Genomic DNA, 23,587 nt, shown 5'->3' with positions numbered 1-23,587 from the left:
GTAGTATGATGTGAAGCCCAGGAATGAACGCAAGTCTCTCAGGTGTGTAGGCCGCCTCCAGTTGCGTACAGCAGCAACCTTCTCTGGATCAGTGGCCACCCCCTGTTCAGACACAACGTGCCCCAAGTATAACACCTGCTTCTGAAAGAAATGGCATTTAGACAGTTTGACTTTTAAGTTTTGCTCCTGGAGGCGTTTAAAGACCACCTCCAGTCTTTCCATGTGCTGCTGAACTGTTGAGGAAAAAACAATCACGTCATCCAAATATAATAGGACAGACTTGTGCCGCTGGTCGCCAAACAGTCGCTCCATCAGCCTTTGAAAGGTTGCTGGTGCATTGCATAGCCCAAAGGGCATCCTATTAAATTCAAACAGGCCAAAAGGAGTACAGAATGCAGTTTTTTTCCGGTCATGTTCTGCCATCTCTACCTGATTGTATCCACTGGCTAGGTCCAAGGTGGAGAACCAGCGGGCTCCCGTGAGGGCATCCAGGGACTCGTCGATTCTGGGTAGTGGGTATGCATCTTTATGGGTTTTGGCATTGAGTTGGCGATAGTCGACACACAATCGGATGCCCCCATCCTTCTTCTGTACCACCACAATTGGTGATGAGTAGGGGCTGCTACTTTCCCTAGCAACTTGACTATCCACCAACTGCTGAATGTGGGCTCGCACAGTTTCATACTGTGCTGGGGGGATCCTACGATATGGCTGGCGGACTGGAGCCGAATCTAATAATGGGATTTCATGAGTAATGAGTTTAGTACACCCCACATCACCCTCCCCCTTAGAAAAGATAGACTGATATCTACATAGTAGCTGTTTAGCTTGGTTTGCATCCCCTTCTGACAGGTTTGTAAAACTAGACATGGGAAAATCAACACCCTGGTCAATCACATCCTGAACCTCCTGTGAGGAAATCTGGGCTATATACTCATGTGAAAATTCATCAAATGACAGTTCCACAGTAGGACTTGAATGTCTCAGAGCTGCTTTTGCTATCTGCACAGACCCAATTACTCTACGTGGTGTAATCCACACATCTCTAGTACCCACATTTGTAACTGGAGCATAAAGGAGACCTCTCTCCGCCTTAACTAAAGCTGGTGAAATCAACAGACCTTCAGGGAGGGTACCTTCATCTGGGCCAAGGGGCTCCAATAAAAACTCAACAGTACTAGAAGATGGGAGCTGTGGGCAGGTGACAGGGATCATAGTTAATGTGCCTGCAGCTACATACACTGGTGTCTTGCCCTGAACCCTCACTTTGTAAGCCTCTGTAGAATTTAAAACTGCTTCCATTTTCTCACAATAGCGTAGGGCCAGTTTCCATGATGGGTGGGCTGACTCAACCTGAGGAGTCTGAAACAGTGATGAACCATGTTGGCGAAACAAAGTATAGTAAAAATCCCTTACAATATTCATACCCAGAACTCCCGGAACACATCTTTTCTGCTCTTGGCCACTGGGAGTGGGGGGATCTTTTACAACTAGGACTCCACAGTTAGGAACCTGTGTTCCATAGACATTTATAGTTATTGTTACATAACCAATATATGGAATATCGAGACCATTTGCCGCCTTAAGGCCTAGCCAACGGCAATCCTCAATATTCTGCTCACCCAACGCTGAAAAGTGCTCGTTAAAGAAACTCTCTGTGACAGTGGAAACCATTGACCCTGTATCAAGCAAGGAAGGAACATCAACATCACACAGTTTCATTGATACCACAGGACAAGTACCAACCAACTTCTTAAATACCTTAGCACGGTCTGAGTGTTTAACATTTGAGCCCAATGCCCCCACCTCCAACATGTGGCTCTGCACGCTGGGAGGTTCTAGTTTTTTTGCTGTTCCGTCTCTTCTCCATGCTGCCCGTTGTCAGAAGTGACTGTAGCCTGACTATTCTGGTTATTTTTTCTACAAAAGCGAGCTATATGTCCTGCGTTATTGCAGCGAAAACAGATGGGCTGTCCCTCTGGAGACCATTGATACCGGGTGGCCTGTCTAGGCCTCTGCATGCCCCTGTTGTACCCACCCTGTGCCCCCAGAGTTTTAATCAACATATCTAGTTGCTCCTGCTGTTTCATTACAATTTCCTTCAGTTCTGAATACTCAGATTGCTTAGCATTGACTGCCTCACACGTTACTATAGCCTGGGTTTCATGAGAGTGAGACGTTGGGCGAGTGTACTTTACCCCCTGAGGCTGCCCCTCCTCAACCCAACGAATGGCCTCCTTCCTCAGGTCCAGGAGTGACACCCCAGGGGTCTGGCGCACAAGCCTTTTCAACTCTCTGCGAAGCATATGGTCCCGTACCCCTTCAGCAAACTGGTCTCGTAAAACCTGAGCAAAGTTGGGCATAGCATCAGAGTTAGATTTTTCTATTTTGTCCATGATAGACAACAATGATAATGAAAATTCTTGTAAGGACTCACTTTCTTTTTGTCTACAATCAAAGAATTGACGTTGTAATGAAACATAGGAGTTCGAGCAGGAATACAGTTCCGTCAGCACATCAGAAATTATTTTAGGATCTTCCCTTTCCACACGTGGCCTAAACTTTATCTCAGACCTCGCCTCCCCCTCCAAGTGATCATACATAAAGAGAGCTTTATCGGTTTCTGACATATGCCGACCCCTTGTGGAACACTCAACCTCTTCTACCCAGTCTTCTATGGACAAGGACCCAGGTCCACCAGAAAACTGTGGGCATTTTCTTTCACGGGGGATATACATGACCTCCCGCCGTTGGCTGCTCTCACCCTGAGCCCCATTACCTCGGCCAGGTGGTTCTTTGAGTCTCTCATTTTCCAATCTCATTTGTTCAAGCTCCTCCCTGAGCGTCACCAGTTCCTCTTCCGCCATGACTGGTCCAGATGGTCAGCAGACAAACTTGTGGGCGACGGGGCGTGGTCTTCTTCGACTGCTGTCCCTTTCCCTTTTACAAATGGTTTACTAAAAAAAATAAACCCTCTCCCACATTAATTGGTCTCAAAACACTAATTGTACCGTCCTGCCGACTACGCCAAAATGTGACCCCGCTAAATAAATTGATTGGACAGGATACTGGAGTATGGTACAAGCATAACAATAGTTTTATTTATAACAAGGTACAAAAGACTTTAATTGTTTGTATATCAAAAATTGTAAGAAGCAGTGTTTGAGAGGGTAAAATGGGGAGAAGTGGTTCACAAAAACATCAAAACTAAAATCAAGGGAAAAGGGACAACAGTCCTTTACAGGGCCGTTTGTTCAACTTGAACCTATGAAGGACAAACAGAGTCAGTGATGTGCACAGAGAATAATAGCCTACATCCATATGCAATGGCCAGTTGAAATATACAGATTAAAATAGCAATTAGGCAACATCTATATACCATGTAATGCCCAACAGTCACCATTTAATGTAGCATAATATATGAACACAATATAAAGCACAAACATCAGTAATATAATAATACTAGGCAAGCCAACACAAGTATCACCTTACCAGGTATAGCTCTTATGTCTAAACACCTGAACTGTCTCTCAATGGTGTCATACAAGCAAGCATCTCCACCTGTAGCTGTTACAATTACATAGTACATGCAGGTTAGAGACCATGTGACAGAACGTTGCATATGATTCCATCAACGTAAGAAACATCCAACATGCCATTTCATTGTTCCGCTCTGCATAATCGTATATATATTGTAGTACTCACATTCCTCCACGTTAATTGCCTACACAGTACTGGGGAAGCCACACCCCAAACATTGGAACATCCAAGGCTACACTACAGCGCACTGCAACAAGTGTGGTGTAGACCAAATGACAAGTCTGCAGCCGAGTATACCTCTCTCACAACGCATGAACGTTACGGCGTTTGTGAGGACCCACAACTGATGTCCTGTCAGCTGCCTGTTCAGAACACTCTTAAATATACGTCTCACTTAGGACTCTACTACCCTCTAGGGGTTACACCAGAATGGAAACAAGGCCTGTGTTATCCTTTTAGCATTATCTGTATCTCTGTACTTCTTTGCAAGCTGTTATTAAAGTATTCAATCAATAAATCAAACAAACCATTAGAAGAATCCATTCTGTATCTCTACTCAGCCGACACGTTTTGTGATTTGATGCATGAGTTATAGGGACAATGCAGAACTTTCTAATCAAACTAACCGGTCATTTAAAAAACAATATGCTTTCCCTGCCTGTTTTAGGTGTTTTAGTTAACGAGTGAGTGAGCGGCAGACCGTGGCAACGCAGTGCAGGCGTTGGGCGCTGCCTTCATGGACGCACAGGTCAAAGTCTCCTTCTGGAGGCGAGGAGGAGGGCTGCCACATCACCTCACAGTCCAACTGTCTGTACGCCTCTACTGTGCCTGAGGAACACACACACGCATGCACACACGCACGCACACACATACAAGTGTTGATAAAAACAAATGACTAAAACTTTTTTCATAGAGAGAGAATGCACTCTGAAAGGAATGCAATGGAAGCACCTTAAGGAATACAAATCATTGTGTGTACACTGTTTATACCCATACACTGCTTACAGCAAATTACATCTGTATAAAGAAATTCTGTTACATACATTCTTCATTTGTTTTATTTTTAGGATGGGATTTCAACTGCTGCTAGCCGATACATTTGCACTATATATTGTATCCCACAGTTTTTTTATATTTTATCTATTTTCTAATACTATTTATCTTTATCTTTGTATGTATATAAGAGTTGTGTAATTTCACAGAGTTCAACAGAAATGTTTTGTTGCTAATAAAAATAAAAAAAAAAACTTTATTTGTATAGCACCTTTCATGACATGAAATGCAGCTCAAAGTGCTTTACACAAAAAATAAAGAAAGGCAGGGCATAAACAATACAGTGAGGACATGAATAACTTTTTTTAAAAAGACAAATAAATCAATTAAAAGCAAGGGTGTAGAAGTGGGTCTTGAGCTGAGCTTTAAAAATGTCTACAGAGGCTGCCTTCCATTTGCTGTGCTTTGATTTATAACAGCCACTAGATGGCAATGATGATGAGTACTACTGCTATCTACCAATGGTTCCCAAACTTTTTCATGTCAAGGACCCCCAAATTGACACTAATTAGCCCGCAGACCCCCATTTGAAAACATATGCCAGGGACCCCCCATAAGAGATATTCTTTCCTTTTTTTCCCGGCTATAGCAGTGATTCTCAACCCGTTTAATTTCAAGGACCCCCCCCAGTTTGACATGCATTAGTCTACGGACCCCCATTTATGTTATTTCTATCTCTGGGTCCCCCAATTTTTGTTTTTAAATCAATGTTAATTTAACTATGAGAGTGTACAAATGGAACCATTTGGTTCCATTTGTACACTCTGAGTTACAGAACCATAACGGTCCATTTGGTTACTAACTATCATTTAGCTGCATGGGGACCCCCTGGAACTCCCTCAAGGACCCCTGAGGGTCCCCGGAACCAACTTGGTCATCTAGATGGAAAGAATTATCCAAATTCATCAATTCAATCATAACTACTGACAATGTAAATTTACAGCAGTATAGAAAATCAAGGGCAGAGAAATAAGTCACAGACACAGTGGTACAATTACAACTCAACATATTTTATTATTATTTTACATCCAGGTATGCAATTACCAGGCAGTTAACAGGTCAATAACTAACTTTAACTATGGATCTATCTTCCATGAGGGGGAATCGAACTCCAGTCTCCAAATCCCCTACATAGAAAAGTGAAAAATTCTGATTGGGTGAAAAAGATGGCAAAACTGCCTGGCAACAAAGGCAAGCCTTCGTTTCATTGGCTGTCCGGCTGTGCCGACTATACACGACCGGCCGGCCGGCGCGTGCAGCCAGTGTGCTAAGTCACTGATCTACTTGCTACCTGCCACAATGCAGTCTGCTGTTCCCTTTGAGTACAACATTGATACAAAAATAAAATAAAAAAAATAAAAAAAACAGGAGATTTGTCTATTGTTTATTTTGCTGTTTATCTCTAGACGTTCAAATGTTTATGAACCACAATGGAAACAAGTCTCTGGCTCTTCTGTCATTATCTATTCGGCCTTTTAAGAACCGCATGCAGAGTGGCTCACTGGGTACAGACTAGCCTGCCTGGGAATCAGGAGGGTGCAGGTTCAAGTCCTGGACATAGTGTCCCAAAATCATGAAAGTATGACATATATTATGCCGTCCCAAACCATGAGTATGTCATTTTTTCATGATTTTCATATTTTTTTCAAATCCTCCAAAATCACGAAAAACGACATGCTATAGTATGCCGTCCGGAAAAAAATATATCTTTGGCATGCTACTAGTCCTACATACTTAGACCTAGAAACCCCATTCAAACCTATTTAGGTTCATCTTACGGTGGACATGTTTGCCTGAAAAGGAATCTTTGAAATGTTTTAGTTTTAGAAAGTGTTTTAAATTTGAGAAATGTATAATGTATAATGGCACGTCAAAAAAAATCACTTTCACCTAGAAACTCCATTCACACTTTGTATAATTCAGTTTACTGTGGGCACACATGCTGGATCTTTTTACTTTGAAATGTTTTGTAGTTTGAGTTATTTAACTTAAACGCCCAATGCATTCTCAATGGCAATAGCACAAACTTTGGCACGCTACTATAGTCCTACATACTTACACCTAGAAACCCCATTCAATGGTGGACATCTTATGGACATGTTTGCCTGAAAATTTATATTTTAAATGTTTGTTTCAGAAATATACTCCTTTAAAAGTTGAGAAAATAATGGTCAATGGCAGCCAAAACGCTTTCACATATTAACTCAATTCACACTTCATAATTCAGCTTACTGTGAACACACAAGCTGGAACCTTTTACTTTGAAATGTTTTGTAGTTTGAGTTATTCAACTTAAACGCCCAACGCAATATGAGAAATAGCTGGGCTACAGATATGTGCATGTGAAGAATGCATATGTGCAAGTTGACTTAATTTAAGGCCTAAACGGCTTCCCATACTATAGGCCTACAGCTGACATGTTACTCAGCTGTTTGTGTCAAACCACCAAAAGCCTTATTTTTAATCAAGTTTACAGCTAATTACATTAAAAATGAAAAGTAAATTTGAGTACTACATACTGGCATTTATTTACATAGGGGAGAAGAACACATCAAGGCACATGTCTGCATAAAGTGCATTGAGGTTTCTTTAAAAACAAAAAAGGAAAAGCATTCACATGGCATCCACTTACACAATCTGGTCCTTATTTTAACCAACAGGTCATCAGTATATCAATACAGTGCAACTAGTAAGTACACCTGTTCAAGTGCCCTTGAACAAGGCATTGAACCACTACGATGAAATGTTCTATGAGCAGGGCCTGGCTGGAAACAAGTTCTTGAGCTTAGCCCAGATACCCTGGGTAAATATAGTAATCATTTCATCTACAGTGGTGTAAGGTGGAGTTATGATGACACCTACTGGTTGACAATGGTAAAGTTATTTGATCAGATTTCAAATGTGGTCAGTCAGAACGGTAACTGATGGATTGCAACTAAGGGGCACACTCATTATCAACATTGAACTATGTAATTAATATAAAGTATTAATACATAAAATGTTCCCAATGACCCCAAGTTCTAGACCTCCAGCTCTGGGCTAAACAGAAGGGGGGGGGGGGGGGGGGGGGTTTATGTATCATTTCTAAGGTATATTAAAAGACATAGTTCAATGTTGAAAATTATTGGTATTCCCCTTTAAAGCACATACTATATATAAAAACAAAACGCTGTACAGTAGCTCAGGTTTCAGTCTCTCTCCGAATTCTCTATTAGTCATCACTGTCCTTTTTCTTCTTCTTCTTTTTCTCAGACACCGGGGTCTCTGGGACCTCCTCTGCTGGCTCAGCTGCCATGTCCTCAGCCTTTTGCTTCTTCTTTTTCTTGGAAGGGGTCTCTCCGTCCTCTCCTCAGTTCTCCTGAGCAGGGGCCTCCTCCGCCTCCTCCACAGCCTGCTTCTTAATCTTCTTGGATCCCGTGTCCCCATTCTCAATCGCCTCCTAGCCACAGTAAAGAAGAGCGTTAGGGAACACATTTCATCATGGATTGAACACCAAGTCCTGCTATGAATAGTTTATGTCTGAATCACTTCAGTGGTCCAGTCCACTGGATGGGACCGGCCAATGGTTCGGAGTCAGCATGATCTAGCATGTTGTACACTGAGAAAATGACCATAGAGTAGTCACATCTTAGTGAAAACATGCATGTAGTCCAATATTGCCAAAGCATTAAACAAACCTCTGCTTGGCCGTTTGTTTCGGCACCTCCTTCCTCAAGTTCTTTTGACTTCTGCTCACGCTTCTTGCGTTTCTTTTCCAGCTTTCGCTTGATCTCTGCTGTGACGTCGCTAGCCTGTTGATGAAGAGAGAGACCCTGTTACACTCATAATAACCAGAGAATGCCAGTGTGCACTGTATTGTGCTGCGTCAGGCTCATTAAATCAGTTTTCCCCCACAAACAAGTCGGGCAAGTGTTTATCATCACTCACAGCAAAGTGAACATAAAAATTATGGTAACTGTAAGAAAAGTCTGCACAAAACCAAACCCACAAAGTAGCCTCATTAACCAAAACACACCCACAATACATACAACTGAACGCACCTCTTTCATAGCATCCTTCATGACGTCAGCGTTTTCGCGTGGAACTTCACCCGTCTCGTAGAAAGACAGCCGCTCCTCGACCTGGTCACGCAGTTTGTCCCCAAACACGCTCGAGGGGATCTGTCAAAATAAATTCAACAATCAGCTGACTGCACAGAACGAGTAGAAGACAGTCACTCTGCAGAACAAAGTGGCTTTGCTCAGTCAAATAACTTGTCACCATCAACCCGAAGGATGAATACTGTTGACGAAAAATATTGAACATCATTGCAAATCATGCCACAAGGTTAAATGGCCAATGATAGATGACACTGGCTACAGATTGATAGCTGCCGCTTACCAGAGAAACAGTCTATCCGCGAGGCGATGGAGCACTTATTTGCCAGGTATCTCGAGATGCGGCCCTTGTTCTTGGCAGCGGCACGGCCGATGAAGGTGGAGTGGAAGATGAGGCCGTATTTGGGGGTGTTGCCTTTAGTCTTCAGAGCTCTGTGGGGAAATGTCACTTTGTCTTTCAAACAATGAACACAAAATGTACTATACACCAGGAGTTGCCAATAAAAATATATAAAAGAGCAGTGGCTTTTGAAGACACATTGCTCAAAGAATCTCCGACTACAAACTGCAAGCTTTAAAAAAGAAAGAAAAAACATATTTTCTTAAAAGTCTCTCTACCTCAGTGCTGTTAAGTGGCTGCTCAGACTAAGGGAGGGGTGTATGTGAGAGGGATCACTCCAGAGGAGGCTTTACAAAGAGGGCCTGCTCCAGTCACCCTGCTCTGCTCCGGCCCAGTCCTGCCATCACTGTAGCCACCATATTCCCCAGCAGGGAGGGGGTGCCCCAGTACCTGAACAGGGCCTTTTCTGCTCCCAGGATCTGCACAGTGGAGGCTGGGTATTTGGCGAGCTCCTACCTGTGGGGCAAATAAAGAGGGTTTAAAATCAGTTTGTGAAAGCTTAAAGGTTTGTGAAAGCCTTCTGTTCAGCTAAAGCCATTTCAAAATAACCCACTTTCAGACGGTACAAACTACAATAGACTTGTACTAACCACGTCGCCGATTAGGGATGCCAGGTTGGGTGCCACCTGGCTCATCTTTGAGCGGAGGTACTCCTGTAGCTCCAGGCGGTACGCAGCCAGAGACACCACACGTACAGAGAACCGTTCCATGTTGATCAGGTCAATTGGGGAAATGTCCATACCTGGAGGAAAGGGGTGGGGATCATGTCTTAATTATAAACACTGAAAACCTTTGCGTTATAAATAATGCATCTTGCCAGTAAGTGTGGGCTGTCACTCCCGACAGGATCCGCAGTGTGGATTTGTGCCATCACCACAGGTTTATGAGAGAGCATAATCTACCCCCCTGTGTTAGACACCAAGGACGCTTATCAGTCCATGATGGGCATAAAAGGGGCTTCAGTTCACATGGCTCACCCATGGAGCTGCGTGAAACATCCAGGATGGCCTGGGCCTTGGCGGCATCCATCACCACCTCCTCCAGCGCCGGCAGGCTCGCCTCCGATAACTCCTTCCTGTTGCTAATCAGCCGGGCCATGCGGCAGTACATAGAGTTGTCCGTCACGATCTTGATCAGCTCTGGGAAGTGGTAACCGTACCATTCACTGGAGTAAAGGGGAGAAGAGGGTAGCAAATTAGGGACACATCATCTGGCAATACATTGGCATATAGCTAGAAATTCTGTAAAATAATCAAGTGTGGGTTGTCTCTCCCGACAGGATCCGCAGTGTGGATTTGTGCCATCACCACAGGTTTATGAGAGAATAAATCATAATCTACCCCCCTGTGTTAGACACCAAGGACGCTTATCAGTCCATGATGGGCTTAAAAAGGGGTTTCACATCACTTTTAACATGGCTAAACAGTTTTACATTTAATGTCATGGCTGCACTACCATGGAGTTGCAGGACATCCACACCACACATGTTTAAGTTAAAAAAGCTGATGTGTGTTCAATTTTAAAACAGCAACATCCCATTGGTGGAATGGAGGTACAGCCATAACAAAACCCCATTAAATATCAGTTAAACTTTTGATCAAAAAAAAAGCATCCCCCCCCCAGAGTTTAGATTTACTAGAATGTAAAGTTCGACCCCATTGGGTCTTATGGATGCCCAGCCCCTTACCGGACACGCATGGCAAAGGTATTGATGTCCTTATCCAGCTGGTCCAACAGAGCGATGGATTGGATGATCATGTTGTCAGCTCAGTTGACGTTAAACTTGACCGTGGCTCTCGAGTAGCTGTGGCCCAGACCCAACTGGGCCTTGGAGGCAGCCTCGCCCGTCAGCCCCTTCACGAGGGAGTGGAAGTGCAGACGCACTCCTGAGAAGACCAACACAGACGGATCATAGTCAGTCATGTGATACAAAGGCAGGGACTAGTGTGTTCACTTCACACTGGCTGTTCAGACTTTCAGTATGAACCATCAGGCGGTGTCAGGGTCAAATGATCACATCACAACAGCCCCGGCCATTTCAAATCACTACGGGCACATAACCGGTCACACAATGCTGATAAGTTTACCGCTTCAGCCATGCAGTGTATAAAGGAACATACTACCTTCCAGTTAGTGGTATGTTATTAATCTACATGTTTAGCCAACCAAACGTTGTCCATGAAATCAGTTATTTGAGGACTAAATAATGCACTAAAACTAAACACAATTAATATCAATATATTAAAGTCTTGGCATGTTTGCTTTCATTCTGTACTTTAAGGCTCCCTTTCTTACTAAATAGGTTAACAGATTTAAAAACGGCCTTATGAAAAGCCCACATCCCGTCATATATGTCACCATCTCCTCACCTCTAAGGATCTCGGTCACCACCCCACCAGTCTGGATGGACAGACCCAACTCCTCCTGAAGAGATGCTCCAATCTTGGCATCGGAGACACCCAGCATGGCTTTCTTCTTGATGGTCGTTGGCAGGTTGGTCTCCAGGAACAACTTCAGGTCAGCATGAACCACGCCTGCATGGATGGGATGACAATAGCATTCATTATAATCAATGTGATTGGCTGAGGTGATAAAAAGTCCATAACGCATTAAGACCCGAGGCCAATTCTGCAACGTTCAAGTTCTGTCACTATAATTAGTAATAAGGAGCCCCAAAATTACATGAATTTGGCCGCATATGCCCATCTCAAAATATCTGTTTGCAAGGACCCCCCAGAACTAAAGATTTGAGTTAAAGATTTATATGTCCGAAGATGTGCACAAATTTATGATTTTTCAAAAATGGCTACACTCAGCTTGAATATCTGCCATTTTCAAATAGATTAATTTTCTAAATGATGGTTACTCCAATGACTTTTCTGGTCTTAATGAGTTATAAATGTCCAGGTTAGCTCATGATGTTCAGAATATAGGATGCTATCAGCACAGTCATTCAGGGGATTGACAGATTATATTTGACATCATTACATCAGAGCATGGCTGGGCTTCTCGCTTCAGGAAAACATACCTTCAGAAATGGCGTTTATGTTATCCAGGGCAGCCTGGGCAGACTTGAACGGGAAGAAGGCTGCCAGGCTTACCATGCCGTTGAACTTCCCGATACTCAGGACACTTTCCTCCACCTAGAGAAAATAATTTCACCCAAGGTCAGGTATAAAGCTAAATAAAATGTAGCTTCATCTTGTAAATTACGTTTAAATGCAATCAGATGATATTCGTTTTTATTTGGATGCATGTTCTGTCAATGCCATGAAGATGTTTTTTGTAACTCAGTAGGCGACTAGGCGTTCCCACACAACTTCTGGGTATGATGATGCCACGCACATACCCTCCATTAACCGAAAATAAACAGAACCCAAACTTTCGAACCAATAACTTGCTTATATAGGATAGATATTTGTTCCTACATACAAAGTGGCAATGTTTTTTTATAGTCTGCTAAATAAATTAACCACTCGTTAATAGAATGGCAACAGTCTTACAACCAACTGAAAATTAAAATCCATGTCTTTATACATGTCCAGGTCAGCTCATGATGTTCAGATATAATGGATGCTGTCAGCACAGTCATTCAGGGGATTGACAGATATTTGACATCACTACATCATGAGCATGGCCAATGATTTAAAACACTTGCGTTTTCAATCTCTCCCTTTTAGAATAGTGAAGAAAGACTTCAAAATGAGTAAGAATCTGGAAAGATCATACCCGAACACTGCTACACAAAATCACTTCACCCCTTTAGCAGAATCATGAGCTGCCGGTACCCCAAAATGGTCAGCAATGATGTTTAAATCTGCTGTCCTGCACTTATTCAACTTTTCTAAGGTTGGGTCACTTAGAAACAACTTTAAGTCAAATTGTGCCATTTTACCATCCGGACACCTGTCAACACCTGCTGCTGATCCCGGACAAGCCCTCAAATATATTACGACCTTATGACCCCATATTGGGTCTAGGCTCCAAAGGAGTAATATATGTGGCTATCACAAGGATCACAAACCCATTCAGGCAAAAATATGTATATTTATTGAGAAAAGAAGGCTTCACAATAATTAGAACATGGGGCAAGCGAGTATATCATCAGGGTGGCCAAGCCAAAACAACAAAAACCCCAACTCTAACTGGAAAGAAAAAGGAGCTAAGCTACACCAAAAAGAAATTACAATTCTAGGCTCCCTGACTAAACATAAACAGAGTAAAAAAAGGGGAATAAAAGAAATGGCAGCACACCCTTACCAATCGCTTCCCTCTTTGGGACACAAGAAGGTGGTTTGCAAAAAGATAACCTACTGTGGTCTGTACTTTAAACACTAAGTAAAAAAAGATATAGCACTAAGCAGATATAGCCTACAGCCTACACAAGATCAGCACAGGTGACGGATTGACGAGGAGCTTCTCCCAGCATTTTATGCTGGTGGCTGGCTGATGAGATGAGGCCCAGGTGTGCCTCCAAACAAGCCACTCCTCCAATCACCATATAGGGCACAGAAAACACAGGAATCAGTCAAGAGGGTTAACACACCATATGAGGCCACATAGGGCCGTAACAGGCAATAGCACAAACTTTGGCATGCTACTAGTCCTACATACTTACACCTAGAAACCCCATTCAAACCTATTTAGGTTCATCTTACGGTGTTTGCCTGAAAAGGAATCTTTGAAATGTTTCATAGTTTCAGAAATATAGTGCTTTCAAATTTGAGACATTTATAATGGGGCTCAATGGCAGCTCTATAGGCACGTCAAAAATCACTTTCACCTAGAAACTCCATTCACACTTTGTATAATTCAGTTTACTGTGGGCACACATGCTGGAACTTTTTACTTTGAAATGTTTTGTAGTTTCTGAGTTATTTAACTTAAACGCCCAATGCATTCTCAATGGCAATAGCACAAACTTTGGCATGCTACTAGTCCGACTCCTACATACTTACACCTAGAAACCCCATTCAATGGTGGACATCTTATGGACATGTTTGCCTGAAAATTAATCTTTGAAATGTTTCAGTTTCAGAAATATACTCCTTTAAAAGTTGAGAAAATAATGGAGGTCAATGGCAGCCAAAACACTTTCACATATTAACTCAATTCACACTTCATAATTCAGCTTACTGTGGAGACACATGCTGGAACCTTTTACTTTGAAATGTTTTGTAGTTTGAGTTATTGAACTTAAACGTCCAACGCAATATGCATGTGAAGTAGCTGGGCTACCGTTATGTGCATGTGAAGAATGCATATGTGCAAGTTTACTATTCATTTAAGGCCTAAACGGCTTCCCATACTATAGGCCTGACATGTTACTCAGCTGTTTGTCAAACCACCTTTGTACAAATTAACTATTTTTGCAATGATCCCTTATTTAGCATGAAGTCATTTGACTGTAGTTTGATAGAAGCATATGAATTAACACCATCCTTGAATGATTGTGACCTTTTCCAAACAAAATACATTTAGTTCAACCTGAACCATCTTGTTTATTCCCAAACTGCTTGTACACCCAGTTAACTCATTAACTTATGTAACTAATGTAAGCGGTTCCATTAAACTTTCAGCCAGTTTCCCAGTGCCATTGAGGGTTAATATTAGCCTGGCTAATAAGCCAGACTCAAATCACACTGTCGTGTGGTATTTGAGTCTGGAGATGCTGTGTAGGGACCTCGTTTCCCGGGAGGCGGGTTCAAACTTTCTCTTTGACGCATTGGTCAGAGCTACTGTCAGTCAAGGTCTCAAGCATTTAACGTCACTGTACCAAAGCCCGCCCATATTGCATACCGTGTCCCGATTGGCCACACCAGTTCTCTGGTGTAGGAAAATGGGCGTACAATTGAGCCTCTGCAGACCGTAATCCGCCGGCAGGAAATTTCTTTTTGCCAAACGGCTGATTCGGTCTGGCTTATTAGCCAGGCTAGGTTAACATAACCAACCACTCTCTCTGCATTATGTTAAGTGCCAAATCATCAACTTGACATTTTTAAATGTTCAAAAACTCACATCTTCCACAAGAGATGCGACAATCCCAATTCATACAGATCTATCCCAGTATAAAGATGTTTACAAGTAAATAACCATGTTCCAAAAGCCTTACTTTTAATCAAGTTTACAGATAATTACATTGAAAATGAAAAGTAAATTTGAGTACAACATACTGGCATTTATTTACATGGGGAGAAGAACACATCAAGGCACATGTCTGAACACTTCAGCATAAAGTGCATTGAGGTTTCTTTAAAAAAAAAAAAAAGTTAAAGTATTCACATGGCATCCACTTACACAATCTGGTCCTTATTTTAACCAACAGGTCATCAGTATAGCAGAGTATATCAATACAGTGCAACTAGTACACCTTGAGTGGTGTAAGGTGGAGTTATGATGACACCTACTGGTTGACAATGTTAAAGTTATTTGATCAGATTTCAAATGTGGTCAGTCAGAACGATCGTAACTGATGGATTGCAACTTAAGGGGCACACTCATTTTCAACATTGAACTATGTAATTAATATAAAGTATTAATGACATAAAATGTTCCTAATGACCCCAAGTTCTAGACCTCCAGCTCTGGGCTAAACAGAGGGGGGGGGGGGGGATTTATGTATCATTTCTAAGGTATATTAAAAGACATAGTTCAATGTTGAAAATTATTGGTATTCCCCTTTAAAGCACATACTATGTATAAAAACAAAACGCTGTACAGTAGCTCAGGTTTCAGTCTCTCTCCGAATTCTCTATTCGTCATCACTGTCCTTTTTCTTTTTCTTCTTTTTCTTTTTCTCAGACACCGGGGTCTCTGGGACCTCCTCTGCTGGCTCAGCTGCCGCTGGCTCAGCTGCCATGTCCTCAGCCTTTCGCTTCTTCTTTTTCTTGGAAGGGGTCTCTCCTTCCTCTCCGCCGTTCTCCTGAGCAGGGGCCTCCTCCGCCTCCTCCACAGCCTGCTTCTTAATCTTCTTGGATCCCGTGTCCCCATTCTCAATCGCCTCCTAGCCACAGTAAAGAAGAGCGTTAGGGAACACATTTCATCATGGATTGAACACCAAGTCCTGCTATGAATAGTTGATGTCTGAATCACTTCAGTGGTCCAGTCCACTGGATGGGACCGGCCAATGGTTCGGAGTCAGCATGATCTAGCATGTTGTACACTGAGAAAATGACCATAGAGTAGTCACATCTTAGTGAAAACATGCATGTAGTCCAATATTGCCAAAGCATTAAACAAACCTCTGCTTGGCCGTTTGTTTCGGCACCTCCTTCCTCAAGTTCTTTTGACTTCAGCTCACGCTTCTTGCGTTTCTTTTCTTTCTTTTCCAGCTTTCGCTTGATCTCTGCTGTGACGTCGCTAGCCTGTTGAAGAGAGAGACCCTGTTACACTCATAATAACCAGAGAATGCCAGTGTGCACTGTATTGTGCTGCGTCAGGCTCATTAAATCAGTTTGCCCCCACAAACAAGTCGGGCAAGTGTTTGTCATCACTCACAGCAAAGTGAACATAAAAATTATGGTAACCGTAAGAAAAGTCTGCACAAAACCAAACCCACAAAGTAGCCTCATTAACCAACACACCCACAATACATACAACTGAACGCACCTCTTTCATAGCATCCTTCATGACGTCAACGTTTTTGCGTGGAACTTCACCCGTCTCGTAGAAAGACAGCCGCTCCTCGACCTGGTCACGCAGTTTGTCCCCAAACACGCTCGAGGGGATCTCTGTCAAAATAAATGCAACAATCAGCTGACTGCACAGAACGAGCAGAAGACAGTCACTCTGCAGAACAAAGTGGCTTTGCTCAGTCAAATAACTTGTCACCATCAACCCGAAGGATGAATACTGTCGACGAAAAATATTGAACATCATTGCAAATCATGCCACAAGGTTAAATGGCCAATGATAGATGACACTGGCTACAGATTGATAGCTGCCGCTTACCAGAGAAACAGTCTATCCGCGAGGCGATGGAGCACTTATTTGCCAGGTATCTCGAGATGCGGCCCTTGTTCTTGGCAGCGGCACGGCCGATGAAGGTGGAGTGGAAGATGAGGCCGTATTTGGGGGTGTTGCCTTTAGTCTTCAGAGCTCTGTGGGGAAATGTCACTTTGTCTTTCAAACAATGAACACAAAATGTACTATACACCTGGAGTTGCCAATGAAAATATATAAAAGAGCAGTGGCTTTTGAAGACACATTGCTCAAAGAATCTCAGACTACAAACTGCAAGCTTTTAAAAAAAACCTATTTTCTTAAAAGTCTCTCTACCTCAGTGCTGTTAAGTGGCTGCTCAGACTAAGGGAGGGGTGTATGTGAGAGGGATCACTCCAGAGGAGGCTTTACAAAGTGGGCCTGCTCCAGTCACCCTGCTCTGCTCCGGCCCAGCCCTGCCATCACTGTAGCCACCATATGCCCCAGCAGGGAGGGGGTGCCCCAGTACCTGAACAGGGCCTTTTCTGCTCCCAGGATCTGCACAGTGGAGGCCGGGTATTTGGCCAGATTAGTCAGGCTGCCAGCATGGGAGATCAGGCGAGCTCCTACCTGTGGGGCAAATAAAGAGGGTTTAAAATGAGTTTGTGAAAGCCTTCTGTTCAGCTAAAGCCATTTCAAAAGGACCCACTCTCAGACGGTACAAACTACAATAGACTTGTACTAACCACGTCGCCGATTAGGGATGCCAGGTTGGGTGCCACCTGGCTCATCTTTGAGCGGAGGTACTCCTGTAGCTCCACGCGGTACGCAGCCAGAGACACCACACGTACAGAGAACCGTTCTATGTTAATCAGGTCAATTGGGGAAATGTCCATACCTGGAGGAAAGGGGTGGGGATCATGTCTTAATTATAAACACTGAAAACCTTTGCGTTATAAATAATGCATCTTGCCAGTAAGTGTGGGCTGTCACTCCCGACAGGATCCGCAGTGTGGATTTGTGCCATCACCACAGGTTTATGAGAGAGCATAATCTACCCCCCTGTGTTAGACACCAAGGACGCTTATCAGTCCATGATGTGCATAAAAGGGGCTTCAGTTCACATTACTTAAACATTTAACGTAGTCGTTGCTCACCCATGGAGCTGCGTGAAGCATCCAGGATGGCCTGGGCCTTGGCGGCATCCATCACCACCTCCTCCAGCGCCGGCAGGCTCGCCTCCGATAACTCCTTCCTGTTGCTAATCAGGCGGGCCATGCGGCAGTACATAGAGTTGTCCGTCACGATCTTGATCAGCTCTGGGAAGTGGTAACCGTACCATTCACTGGAGTAAAGGGGAGAAGAGGGTAGCAAATTAGGGACACATCATCTGGCAATACATTGGCATATAGCTAGACATTCTGTAAAATAATCAAGTGTGGGTTGTCTCTCCCGACAGGATCCGCAGTGTGGATTTGTGCCATCACCACAGGTTTATGAGAGAATAAATCATAATCTACCCCCCTGTGTTAGACACCAAGGACGCTTATCAGTCCATGATGGGCTTAAAAAGGGGTTTCACATCACTTTTAACATGGCTAAACAGTTTTACATTTAATGTCATGGCTGCACTACCATGGAGTTGCAGGACATCCACACCACACATGTTTACAAGTTTTTTTTTTAAAAAGCCTATGGTGTCCCAATGGTGCTGGGACAGCTGTGTTCAATTTTAAAACAGCTACATCACATTGGTGGAATGGAGGTACAGCCATAACAAAACCCATTAAATATCAGTTCAACCTTTGATCCAAAAAAAAAAAACACATCCCCCCTCAGAGTTTAGATTTACTAGAATGTAAAGTTCGACCCCATTGGGTCTTATGGATGCCCAGCCCCTTACCGGACACGCATGGCAAAGGTATTGATGTCCTTATCCAGCTGGTCCAACAGAGCGATGGATTGGATGATCATGTTGTCAGCTCTGTTGACGTTAAACTTGACCTTGGCTCTCGAGTAGCTGTGGCCCAGACCCAACTGGGCCTTGGAGGCAGCCTCGCCTGTCAGCCCCTTCACAAGGGAGTGGAAGTGCAGACGCACTCCTGAGAAGACCAACACAGACGGATCATAGTTAGTCATGTGATACAAAGGCAGGGACTAGTGTGTTCACTTCACGCTGGCTGTTCAGACTTTCAGTATGAACCATCAGGAGGTGTCAGGGTCAAATGATCACATCACAACAGCCCTGGCCATTTCAAATCACTACGGGCACATAACCGGTCACACAATGCTGAAGTTTACGGCTTCAGCCATGCAGTGTATAAAGGAACATACTACCTTCCAGTTAGTGGCATGTTATTAATCTACATGTTTAGCCAACCAAACGTTGTCCATGAAATCACTTATTTGAAGACTAAATAATGCACTAAAACTAAACACAATTAATAATATATTAAAGTCTTGGCATGTTTGCTTTCCTTCTGTTCTTTAAGGCTCCCTTTCTTACAAAATAGGTTAACCGATTTAAAAACGGCCTTATGAAAAGCCCACATCCCGTCATATATGTCACCATCTCCTCACCTCTAAGGATCTCGTTCACCACCCCACCAGTCTGGATGGACAGACCCAACTCCTCCTGAAGAGATGCTCCAATCTTGGCATCGGAGACACCCAGCATGGCTTTCTTCTTGATGGTCGTTGGCAGGTTGGTCTCCAGGAACAACTTCAGGTCAGCATGAACCACGCCTGCATGGACGGGACGACAATAGCATTCATTATAAGCAATGCAATTGGCTGAGGTGAAGCAAATTTTAAAAACAAAAATTTCCATAACCCATTAAGACCTGTGGCCAATTCTGCAACGTTCAAGTTCTGTCACTGTTGCTATAATTAGTAATAAGGATCCCCAAAATGACATGCATTTGGCCACATATGCCCATCTCAAAATATCAGTTTGCAAGGTTTATATGTCCGAAGATGTGCACAAATTTATGATTTTTCAAAAATCACTGTACTCGTGTAGCACGTGTACAGAGCTTGAATATCTGCCATTTTCAAATTGATGGTTACTCCAATGACTTTTCTGGTCTTAATGAGTTATACATGTCCAGGTTAGCTCATGATGTTCAGAATATAGGATGCTGTCATCACAGTCATTCAGGGGATTGACAGATTATATTTGACATCATTACATCAGAGCATTGGCTGGGCTTCTCGCTTCAGGAAAACGTACCTTCTGAAATGGCGTTTATGTTATCCAGGGCGGCCTGGGCAGACTTGAACGGGAAGAAGGCTGCCAGGCTCACCATGCCGTTGAACTTCCCGATACTCAGGACACTTTCCTCCACCTAGAGAAAATAATTTCACCCAAGGTCAGGTATAAAGCTAAATAAAATGTAGCTTCATCTTATAAATTATGTTTAAATGGACTCATGTGTCAGTGTTCTAGACAATAGAAATTCAAATCAATGTCTTTATACATGTCCAGGTCAGCTCATGATGTTCAGATATAATGGATGCTGTCAGCACAGTCATTCAGGGGATTGACAGATTATATTTGACATCACTACATCATGAGCATGGCCAATGATTTAAAACGCGTGTTTTAAATCTCTCCCTTTTAGAATAGTGAAGACAGGCTTCAAAATGGGTAAGAATCTGGAAAGATCATACCCGAACACTGCCACACAAAATGACTTCTCCCCTTTAGCAGAATCATGAATGAAACATGTTACTTGCAGAGAAAGGTTCATGTCCATAACATTAACCCATTTCTAATGGAGTAATGGAGACTAGCCACATACCTGAGGGAGAAGCATGCCTATCTCCTCCACTTCCTTAACAGCAAACAGTGCATACCCTGCAGCATGCTCAAACAACACGTTTAGCACCACCTGCGGGGGAAAGAACACACATGATAAAATAGCTGAAATAATTTAAATTCATGTCTTTACTCTTTAAATGTGTCCAGGTTAGCTCATGATGTTCAGAATATAGGATGCTATCAGCACAGTCATTCAGGGGATTGACAGATTATATTTGACATCATTACATCATTGAGCATGGCCAATATCGATAAATTCACTTTTTTATGCAATAGTTGTGAATCGTAATGGAGGCACAAGTTTGTAAGTATTTTATTATTATTATTATTTAAAGAAAAAGAGATCCGTTTTACAATCTTCATGATTCTTGTACCAGGTGGCCAGATAACACGTGGTAACAATTTTGCCAACTTCGCATAATTAATGTGCAACTTCATACACGCAGATTCACAAAACGATGCGGTTGTTACAGGTCATTTTAAGTTATTAATGTAAAAAGTTTGTCCGTTGATGTAAAAAGTTGTTTGTGAAGTGAACCACGTTGCCCTCTTGAGGAAACCACGTGTGTGCGCTGGCTGCGTCCGTAGCTAAATGCTAACAGCTCACTTTCATGCATGCGCCAATCCAGCACTTTTATATAAATTATATAGCCTTCTCGTCAACGCTTAAGTATAGTTCCCATGTTCATAATCAAATCAAAATAGTAATAATTGCCCAGCCACTGAATGTACTAGGTCAGCACTGAGTTGATGTTAGGGCGGCTAAAGTGCGAGCTAAAGCTAACATCAGGATGGTCAGGCCTTCAAGTCAACAACCTACCTAAAAATCCTCCTCTATAACTGCCATCTCGGATTATTAATTCACGCGAGGATATTCTTTAAATGCTATTTCAAGTTATATTATAGTTCCAATGGGTTACATTTGGATTCTGGAGGCCTATATGTCTATAAGCGCTGTAATGTAATCTTACCATGGTGATCGAATTCTTGCTGCGCCACGCAGCAGCAGCTCTCAGCTCGTGCGTCCACTCCGCTGCAGTATCGCTGAGAAAAGACTGACGAGAACCTTTTACACGCTCTGTCACGTGACACCAAGTCCCGCGATGTCTCGCGCTGTCACCGCGAGACTCGGCCCAAGTTCCATGCAACAGCGCCACCTACTGGCCGTACAACGTCATGTCTCTCGGTCAGTTTCAACCCAGTGCAGTGCATGGGGGAAAAAAGTACTCACATTTTTGAGTGGTGCAACCACTACTATAGACAGCTATGTGTGTGGGTCCCTGTGTCCCTGGGTGACGTCCCTGTGTCTCTGTGTCTCTGTGTCCCTGTGTCTCTGTGTCCCTGTGTCCCTGTGTCTTTGTGTCCCTGTGTCTTTGTATCCCTGTGTCTCTATGTCCCTGTGTCCCTGCATGTGTCTCTGTGTCCCTGTGTCCAAGGCTCCAAGCACGAAAATAGCGGTGTAGCGTTTGTTCACCACCAAGTCACTGTTGCACAGCCTAACACACAGACACACACAGACCAGGGAGGAGGGCTTGTACAGTACAGTACAGTACAGTACAGTACAGTACAGTACAGTACAGTACAGTACAGTACAGTACAGTACAGTACAGTACAGTACAGTACAGTACAGTACAGTACAGTGCAGCACTACTCACTTCGTCTGATGTTTTACTTAAAAGTACCAATACTGCAATATAGAACAAGTAAAGGTCCGTAATTCAAAATGTACTTGAGTAAAAGTACAAAAGTATTGGCTTCAAAATGTACTTAAAGTACCAAAAGTAAAAGTAGGCTACTCATTGTGCAGAATATATGTCCCATTTCCCATTTTGTATAAAAATTTAAAATCATTTGAAATTAGCAGATCCGCTTGTAGATCGGCTATTATAATCCAAATCTACAAAGTAAATAGTAACTAAAGTTTTCAAATAATTGTATTGGAGTAAAAGTAAAAGTCTGAGATGTAGTGGAGTAGAAGTAAAAGTATTGGAAGTACAAATACCTCAAAAGTGTACTTAAGTACAGTAGGCTATTTAAGTAAATGTACTTAGTTACATTACTTTACAGTACACCACTGATTTTAGGACACACCAAATAAAGGTGTTCTAAATCTGAGGCCTACCAGTTTTCTGAAAAACGTATGTTGCTTTATCAGTATGTTAAGGCTATGAATTTGGCCGGATTATTAGGGTTTACCGTTGAGCAAAGGGAATTAACCCATTTTGACCTGATATCAGATTCTAAAAATGTCTTCTACATCCTGATAGTTTTCTGAAAAGGCTATGTTTTTTTGTCAGTCGTTCTTCGATTTTTCAAAAATAGCAGACCTACAAGTAGATCTTGTAGGTCAAGTAGATCTTGTAGGATCTTGTAGATCTGCTATTTTTCAATAGCTAAAGCATAACATAATGCTAACACCAAAAGGGGTTCCCGCCCAAAATGGGATTAAGGCACTGGTAAAACAATGCTGTAGCCGCTATGAAAAATGTTGGGATGTCTTCTGAATGTCCAATGTTGACATCCACGTGACCTCTACGTAAAGTTAAAAAAAAAAAAACAATTCAAAGGAGCTTTATGAGAAAATATATATTGCCAAAGCAAGTGTCAAAATATAATAAAAACAGTACAAGTAGAATACAGTTGGAGGGGGTACAGCATTGTGTAAACAGAGCTAGCAGCAATCACTTTGGGACAAATGGCAGCATTCTTTCTCAAATCTAATTAAATAGTATACAAAAAAAATCACACCCGTGT

The 23,587-nt window shown here is 42.7% G+C and overlaps 1 protein-coding gene, 1 long non-coding RNA gene and 1 pseudogene across 3 annotated transcripts; 1 reads left to right on the top strand and 2 right to left on the bottom strand.

The window, feature by feature from the left end:
* Nucleotides 1-6,749: 6,749 nt before the first annotated feature.
* On the top strand, nt 6,750-15,540 carry LOC306930375. The gene is made up of 2 exons (XR_013790883.1): nt 6,750-7,149; nt 15,300-15,540. It is a non-coding gene; the product is annotated as an uncharacterized lncRNA (long non-coding RNA).
* Nucleotides 7,820-13,591, bottom strand: LOC306929223 (nucleolar protein 56-like; annotated as a pseudogene). Its single transcript, XR_013792537.1, has 12 exons — nt 13,501-13,591; nt 13,351-13,415; nt 12,119-12,233; nt 11,460-11,624; nt 10,778-10,976; nt 10,068-10,255; nt 9,644-9,832; nt 9,481-9,542; nt 8,974-9,122; nt 8,634-8,755; nt 8,271-8,384; nt 7,820-8,032 (listed from the first exon to the last, which is right to left on the bottom strand). The product of XR_013792537.1 is annotated as a nucleolar protein 56-like (transcript).
* On the bottom strand, nt 15,347-21,986 carry LOC306930374 (nucleolar protein 56-like). Its single transcript, XM_079511310.1, has 12 exons — nt 21,805-21,986; nt 20,814-20,903; nt 20,243-20,357; nt 19,591-19,755; nt 18,914-19,112; nt 18,168-18,355; nt 17,757-17,908; nt 17,540-17,640; nt 17,041-17,189; nt 16,699-16,820; nt 16,332-16,454; nt 15,347-16,093 (listed from the first exon to the last, which is right to left on the bottom strand). The coding sequence occupies exons 1-12, from the start codon at nt 21,805-21,807 to the stop codon at nt 15,842-15,844; spliced, it is 1,659 nt and encodes a 552-aa protein (XP_079367436.1). The 5' UTR covers nt 21,808-21,986; the 3' UTR covers nt 15,347-15,841.
* Nucleotides 21,987-23,587: the final 1,601 nt, after the last annotated feature.

The sequence above is a fragment of the Electrona antarctica genome (assembly GCF_951216825.1).
Source record: "Electrona antarctica genome assembly, chromosome: 9".
In the NCBI taxonomy this organism is placed as follows: Eukaryota; Metazoa; Chordata; class Actinopteri; order Myctophiformes; family Myctophidae; genus Electrona; species Electrona antarctica.
This window is presented reverse-complemented; position numbering and strand designations above follow the sequence as displayed.